The 6,380-nt window shown below is 60.6% G+C and overlaps 3 protein-coding genes across 5 annotated transcripts in view; 2 read left to right on the top strand and 1 right to left on the bottom strand.

Annotated features, from left to right (window-relative positions):
- The window catches only part of TUBB4B (tubulin beta 4B class IVb), a 2,471-nt gene extending 2,438 nt beyond the window's left edge, over positions 1-33 (top strand). The window contains exon 5 of the mRNA XM_081802672.1: positions 7-33. Within this exon, the coding sequence (XP_081658798.1) occupies positions 7-33 (27 nt within the window). The remainder of the gene's footprint in view (positions 1-6) is intronic.
- CIMIP2A (ciliary microtubule inner protein 2A) lies at positions 7-4,634 on the bottom strand. 3 transcript variants are annotated; one of them, XM_006737378.3, is made up of 8 exons: positions 4,242-4,634; positions 3,351-3,483; positions 1,979-2,193; positions 1,631-1,896; positions 1,416-1,542; positions 988-1,082; positions 464-581; positions 7-252 (listed from the first exon to the last, which is right to left on the bottom strand). In XM_006737378.3, the coding sequence occupies exons 2-8, from the start codon at positions 3,404-3,406 to the stop codon at positions 164-166; spliced, it is 966 nt and encodes a 321-aa protein (XP_006737441.1). In that variant the 5' UTR covers positions 3,407-3,483; positions 4,242-4,634; the 3' UTR covers positions 7-163. The 3 variants fall into 3 exon arrangements, 2 of the variants coding, with proteins under 2 accessions (XP_006737441.1, XP_081660142.1); XM_081804016.1 differs by lacking the exons at positions 3,351-3,483; positions 4,242-4,634 and having other exon boundaries at positions 1,979-3,240; XR_014140244.1 differs by lacking the exons at positions 988-1,082; positions 3,351-3,483; positions 4,242-4,634 and having other exon boundaries at positions 1,979-3,240.
- A 735-nt stretch (positions 4,635-5,369) lies between these two features.
- STPG3 (sperm-tail PG-rich repeat containing 3) lies at positions 5,370-6,219 on the top strand. Its single transcript, XM_081802671.1, has 4 exons — positions 5,370-5,522; positions 5,616-5,773; positions 5,878-6,012; positions 6,110-6,219. Exons 1-4 carry the CDS (start codon positions 5,416-5,418, stop codon positions 6,217-6,219), a joined length of 510 nt encoding a protein of 169 aa, XP_081658797.1. The 5' UTR covers positions 5,370-5,415.
- Positions 6,220-6,380: the final 161 nt, after the last annotated feature.

Here is a 6,380-nt window from a genome sequence, read left to right as displayed (position 1 = left end):
TTTGAGGAGGAGGCCGAGGAGGAGGTGGCCTAGAGCTGTTACCTGGTAAAGCGCGTGGGAGCGTGTGAACTCTTTATTCACTCACAGTCTGCTCTCTGTGTGCACTTGCTCTCCTTCCTGTCTTGACCTCACATGCTGTACAGACGCCTCCATTAAAGCATTTTCATAGTGTCTGGTGTCGCCTTTCCCGTTCCTTCCGACAGGCCTCGCGGCTACTGTTGCCAAACGTCAGCGCGTAGTTGTCCTGCGCGGCTATAAGGGGCAGTGCTCAGCTGAGCCCCTGGCATTGCCACACGCCCAGCTAGGGGTCAGCACGGGCTCTGGGCTGCCCTGGGCGCCTGCCTCCTGCCCGGCCTGGCCGCAGTGAACCTCTGGAGGGCCAGTCACCCAACGCCTCCCTATGGTGGCCTGGTCACTGCGCCCTTGTCTAGGAGGTAGGTGAGGGGACCCACTGGGTACGTACATGGTATGAACCCCATGTAGAAAGGTATCAGGCCCTGGCTGTTGTAGATGGTGTTGCTAGGCCAGTGTGTTCTGGGCAGCCTCTCACCCAGGGCACAGATGGGGTTTCTGAAGAGGAACTGTGGAAACAGGCAGGTAGTGACGTGTGCTACCCTCCCCAGCTCAGCCAGTAAGCAGTAGGTCATGGTGGCGGCTGGGGTCCGAGAGAGAAGCAGGACTAGGGCACAAAGGGTAAGAGCCCTGTGGTGTCGCCTGGCACAGCGTTTCCCCTAGAACCGCTGTGAAAAGTGGGGCCTGACTCCTTCCAGGGGCCTCCTCTGTCTTAATCGCTCCCCACAGCACTCCGGAGCAGGGAGCCTAGACCCGGTCAGGAGAACAGACGGGTTCCTTCCCGGGCCTCTCAGAAGGGCTGCCCTTCACGGCCCCCTCCAGGGAAGCCAGCTGAGCCTTGGCTGTGCTAGTGGATGCCACCGTGCAGGCCGTGCTGGGTATTTGGGAGCGGGCCCAGGGGTGGCGTCCTCATACCTGCTGCTTGTCAAACTCATTCATAGCCTGTGTGACACCATCGCGGTAATTCACCCCCATCACCCAGGCAAACCGAGGGACAAAGCCAGCATAGCCTACGGGAGGAAGTGGTTAGGGTCTTGCCCCAGGTCCCGTCCACCTTTCCCTGGGCATACCCACCTGCTCCCAGATGTGTCAGGGCGGTCTGTTCGGGCTCTTTCCCTTCCCTAAACATTGGTCAATTGCCTGTTGGGGCCAGGGGGCTGTGGGTGGGCAGGAGCTCTGGGAGAAGATGGGTTCTAGGAAACAGTTCTCAGGGCAGGGGCAGGGCTGGGGATAGACCCACGGGCAGTCCTCACTTGCTGTCACTCTCATCCTGTCTGGGCCCCTGGAGCCTTGGAGTGCATGTGGGGAGTGAGTGTTCTCATACCCACGCCCTGGGCACTCACCTGAGATGGCTTTGCGTTGGATCAGGTTGGGGTGGTCGAGCTGGGGCAGCCTGTGGAACCTGCCCACATCTAGTGTCTCCCGCTGGTGAGCTGGGGGTGGGTATTCATCCCTCCTGCAATGGTACAGCTGGGGTGGGAGAGGAGCAAGTCACTGCCTCAAACCCCACTTGGGTCTGGCTGGGGTGAGGCTTGGTCCCAGCACCTCTCCCAGTTACCTGGTCCCGCCCAGGGGCCTCGTGGACAGGGCTGGTGCTCTTCCAGCCCTCCTCCCCGTATGCCAGCCGCAGGCCTGGGTGTCCAAAGTCTCTGGAGTCCCCCTTCCTGCCTGGCGGGCACGGGGGGTAGGGAGGGTAGGGCATGAAGCCCACAGGCAGCAGGACCTGCCTGGATACATTCCCTACGCCCGGCAGCCCCTTCTGGGCGTCCACCTCCTGGGGTGGGAACTGGCCCAGGATCTCAAAGTTCTTGTAGGGCTTCAGACCTGTACGGACAGGGTGGGTATGAGTGACAACAGGCAGGAGGGTGAGCCTGGGGCAGACAAGGCTGGCGGGCGGGCGGCTCACCCGTGTAGTGGGGGATGTAGGGCTCAGTGAGGTCACGGCAGGGGATCAAAGGTGGCTTGGACTTGCGGAAGTCCTCGATGAACTTGGGCTTGGATATGGGGGACAGCACGGAGCAGGGGCTCTTCTGCACGCTGGGGTCTGTGAGCAGCTGTGCTGTGCTGCGCCCATAGGTGTTCCCCACCTGGTAGCGCAGCTGTGGATAGAATCCGGCATAACTGCAGAGGGAAGAGGAGGAGGCAGGGCCCCTGTGCGCAGGGAGTGGAGCCAGGCCACAGGCAAAGGTACCTGCCCTCACCTGCAGAATGCCAATCCCAGGAGCACCTGCCTTCGGAGGCTCTTGAGGCTTGAATGGGCGGCTCAGGCCAAGCACTGAGAACAGGCCTGGCCCACAGGTGATATGCACGGTCCTCCTCACCATCAGATCGCCATCTACCCTCTGCCCAGCCATCTTCAGACATGGAGCTTCAGGATGAGGGAACGGGGAACTCTGCCCCCTTGGAGCATTCACAGGGATGGTGACAGGGTCCGGGCCTGGACCCAGGCACAGCCCAATCTGCACAAGGTGGTCCCGCTGGGGAGGCGTTGCAGGGATTTGGCCTGGACTTTGGCCACCCACGAGGCCAGGACTTGAGAGGCAGGCAAGAGTGCTGCTGGTAGGAGGTGGTTGAGCTGAGTGTCGTTTAGAGAGACAAGGGGAGGTACTGTAGGCCTCCCCGCAGGCCCCAAATGGGGGTAGTGCTGGGGCCGGAATGATCACCCAAGCAGTGAGATTTTTTTTTTTGAAAAAACTGCCAAAGTGAATGCAGAATTGCTAGTCTGAGAGAGAAGCAGGACTAGGGCACGAAGGGTAAGAGCCCTGTTCTGTGTCGCCTGGCCCAGCGTTTCCCCTAGAACCTCTGTGAAAAGTTGGGCCTGACTCCTTCCAGCCTGCCTTCCTTCCCAGGGATCCGTATGCACGTAGGCACGCACGTATACTCCTTAGAGGGCTCGCTTTTAGTTTTTACGTCAGGGGTACCTAGTGAGGCAGCCTGGCGTCCCTGCCAATCAGCCTACTCTGGAGGCTTATGTCTTTAAGACACGCAGCCCTCTATGGGGCATCCAGGGTTTACTTAGCCAGCCTCGGCCAGCTCTTGGGCTGTCTGTCCCTGGTGTCCTGCTCTTCACAGGCATGTTGACCATCTGGTGGGGCTCTCAGCACAGGCCAAGCAGGGAGTGCTCCTGCCCTAGGCCTCTCCGGGGCCCTCAGGCCTCACCCCCACTCCCCGGAGACCAGCTCTGGTGCTCTCTTCACAGGTGGCCTTGAGCCCTTAGGCCCAGCCCCACTCCCCCATCCTCCGCCCAGCCCAGCCTCCTCCAGGGCTCCAGCACTTACCCAGGGATATAGTGAGGTTCTGGCGTGAAGAGGTTGTGTTTCTGAGTAGCTGTCATCTGGCCTCAACAGCGCCTTTGGCGGCCCCAGCCCCTTCCAGCGTCTGCCTCCCTTCCCTCAGAGGAGTCCCTGTTGCCTGGAAACCATTGTGAAGGGGCCTGCCATTGTTGGGCCCTTCCTGGCCCAGGACCCCTCCTTAACCCAGTGAGTGCTCCCATGTTACAGGTGGAACTCTAGGCCCAGACAGGCAACAGGCTAGGAGTGTCAGCCTGAGGGCCTCAGAGCTCCGGGAATCGGGACGGCCATGTTGGCCCTGCCAGACTTGCTGCCCCCAGTGGCCAACTGAAAAGTAGCTTTCCCACAAAGCCCCCTCCTCAGACCAGAGGCCCTGGAAGCTTCTCAGGCATTGTGGGAGGCCTCCTCGGGGAGGTGTCCGAGCTTCAGGGCTGTTGGGACTCTGTCCTGGAGAGTCTTTCCCCTGGAACTGGGCACTAGTTGCCATTTTAAATAATCCCTGATTTTTTTTGTATAGGAATGACTTCCTAACTATAAAAGCAAAGGAAAGTATCAAAGGAAAAGATGAGCATTGCCTAGTACATGTCAAACACACACACACACACACACAAATACTAAAAGGCAAACTACAAGCCGGGGGAAAAAAAGATTGCAACAAGTGTTATGAAGAGATATACTATCTCTATACTGTGTAAAAACTTCACAAAAACAAGAAAAAATAGCACTATGGCAGGAAAATGTAATGTGAACATCTCAAGAAGAGAACCCACAGTCAGGGGACACACGGACACAAGGCTGAACCTCATGGAGGTGGTCGATGCTGGCCCAGCAAGGCCACAGGCGCGGTCTGGAAAGCAGTTGGGGGACACCGGACATTACCTACTTGGACGGGCCGCTTCTGCTCACAGGAACCCGTCTGAAGGAAACGACAGACATCTAGCTGAGGACATCCGTGGGATGTCAGCCATCATAGTAGTATTTGATACAGGGAGAAATTGGGACTATCTCAAATGTCCAGTGACGGGGGCTTGGTTACAAAAGCTGCACCTGCAGAACACCATGCAACAAGGGAGGGGCCCAGAGCACAGGCCAAGAGCCCCTCACCGTAATGAAACAGGTGTTTCCTGAAGCAGGTTTCTATCTGTCCCTCCTTCCATCCATCCAGAGCGCCTCCCGAGGCCAGGCAGGGTCAGTGCTGGATGGGAGAGATCTGCAGAGAAAGAGACTTGGTCGGGGTGGGGTAGGCCTGGAGGATGAGCTGTTCTTGCCTGGGCCCTGCTTGCATGGATTAGGTCAAGACCAGGGCTAGGGCTGGCAGGCTGGTTGGTTGCAAAGGGCACAGCAAGGGCCCTGGTGCCCAAGTGGGCTCTCCCTCATTTGGGCTCATTATTCCTTCACACTTCAGCCCGGGCAGCCCCATTCGTCTGTGACACCTTATAGCCTCTGTGCAGCTAAGCAGAAGACGGGCCCCCATACCTCAGCCCTGCCTGGGCCACCAGGCAGCTCCAGTCCCCAGACTGCCTCTGTGGTCAGCATGGTCCACCCAGACCCACTTTCCATTGCTTTGCTTTTCTGAGGGCTGGGTTTCCAGCAGGAGCTCCTCCTCCAGGGAGTTTCCCCGGATCCCTCCACCCTCCCCCTTCATTCTGGATGGCCCGGTACAGCTGGGCAACCCATAGCAGCTGCTCTTCTCATCCCTGTGCAGAGGCCCCAGTCCTCCCAGAAGCCCTGCTAAGGTGGACCCTGGCCGTCCAAGAGACCCCAGATCCTAGGAGAGGAGAGGGGTTGGGATAAGGAAGGGGAGAAGAGAGGAAAAGAGGCCAAGCCAGAAGTCGCTGGGGCAGGCTAGGGGTCCTCCTGGCCCAGGCTGACGCCAGAGTGACCCACCTGGCCGGCCAGGGGAGGGGTCTCTGAGGGGCCCCTCCTCAGAGGGCTGGACAATGCTCCTTCCCCAGGGAGTCCCTGGCAACTGAGGCAGGGGGTGTCCATGGCTGGCTAATGAGGTCACAGAGCTCTGAGGTGTCCCTGGGGAAGGGAGCCAGATACTTTGACAATGAATTTTGACCAGAAAACTGTGAAATTCCTGGCGAATTTTTACATCAATGGAGGCCAACACTGGACCCATGGCTCCCCGAGGCAGGGGCCACTTGTGCCAGCCCAGTAACTTCTCAGGGAGCTGGGTGCGCTGGGGGAACAGCCCAGATGGGGTGGCCACTGGGCTGGGTGGACAACGCTCCCCCCTCTCCCTCGTAGGCCCCAGGCTAGTGTGTTCTTGTGGGGCCCCCAGCCAGAGACCGCCTGGGAGGAGACGCGGCCCCCAGGAGTGCAGGAGTTCCAGGCTGGCCTCAGGATGCAAACAGGCTCCCTCCAGGAGCGCCCCCCTATCTGCACCCAGAACCTGAGGGACCTTTGTGAGTAAGGGTCCTGGCTGCCCCCACCTCGGTCTGGTTTGGAGAGGCGGGCAGGGGTGGGAGGCGTCTGCTGAGTCCCCAAACCAGAGCTTGCTTCCGGCCAGGGCTGGAACGACGCCCACCCATCGTGACCGACCTGCAGGTCCCCGGCCCCGCCAAGTACCTGGTGCCGGATGCTTCAGTGCGCGAGTCCTCCCCACATCCCCACTTCAGCATCGGCCGCAGGTTCCCCACCCGCGGTGCGTGCCCCCTCCCTGCGCCCCGCCCCCTGCCCTGGGAGTGGGGCTCCGGCCACCAGCCTTCCTTCCCTCCCCAACCACGCTGCTGCTACTGCAGACGGCGGTGGCCGCAGGGCGTGGCAGACCTTGTGGTTCCAAAGCGAAAGCCCCTTCACGCAGAAGGCCGACTTTAACCAAGAGCAAAAGGTAGAGGGCCCGCCTAGGTAGTCCTGCGGAGGCGGGCTGGAGGAGGGGGCCGGGGAGGGGCGGGGCCCGTGGGGGGCGCGGGCTGGAGGAGGGGGCCGGGGAGGGGCGGGGCCCGTGGGGGGCGCGGGCTGGAGGAGGGGGCCGGGGAGGGGCGGGGCCCGTGGGGGGCGCGGGCTGGAGGA

Source organism: Leptonychotes weddellii, chromosome 14 (assembly GCF_054177405.1).
Source record: "Leptonychotes weddellii isolate Sample4059 chromosome 14, ASM5417740v2, whole genome shotgun sequence".
NCBI classification, from domain to species: domain Eukaryota; kingdom Metazoa; phylum Chordata; class Mammalia; order Carnivora; family Phocidae; genus Leptonychotes; species Leptonychotes weddellii.
The sequence above is the reverse complement of the archived record's forward strand: the minus strand, read 5'-3'. Positions and strand labels throughout refer to the sequence as shown.

What these genes read in the sequence shown, in the direction of transcription:
- CIMIP2A (XM_081804016.1), bottom strand. Translation starts at nt 2,426, where the DNA reads ATGGCTGGGCAGAGGGTAGATGGCGATCTGATGGTGAGGAGGACCGTG. An exon ending in AGGCCCCTGGGCGGGACCAG is followed by an intron (nt 1,543 to 1,630) that starts GTAACTGGGAGA and finishes CTCCCACCCCAG; the next exon opens with CTGTACCATTGCAGGAGGGA. An exon ending in CTACATGGGGTTCATACCAT is followed by an intron (nt 253 to 463) that starts GTACGTACCCAG and finishes TGCCCCTTATAG; the next exon opens with CCGCGCAGGACAACTACGCG.
- STPG3 (XM_081802671.1), top strand. Translation starts at nt 5,416, where the DNA reads ATGAATTTTGACCAGAAAACTGTGAAATTCCTGGCGAATTTTTACATC. An exon ending in GGGCCACTTGTGCCAGCCCA is followed by an intron (nt 5,523 to 5,615) that starts GTAACTTCTCAG and finishes TCTCCCTCGTAG; the next exon opens with GCCCCAGGCTAGTGTGTTCT. An exon ending in CCGCAGGTTCCCCACCCGCG is followed by an intron (nt 6,013 to 6,109) that starts GTGCGTGCCCCC and finishes CTGCTACTGCAG; the next exon opens with ACGGCGGTGGCCGCAGGGCG.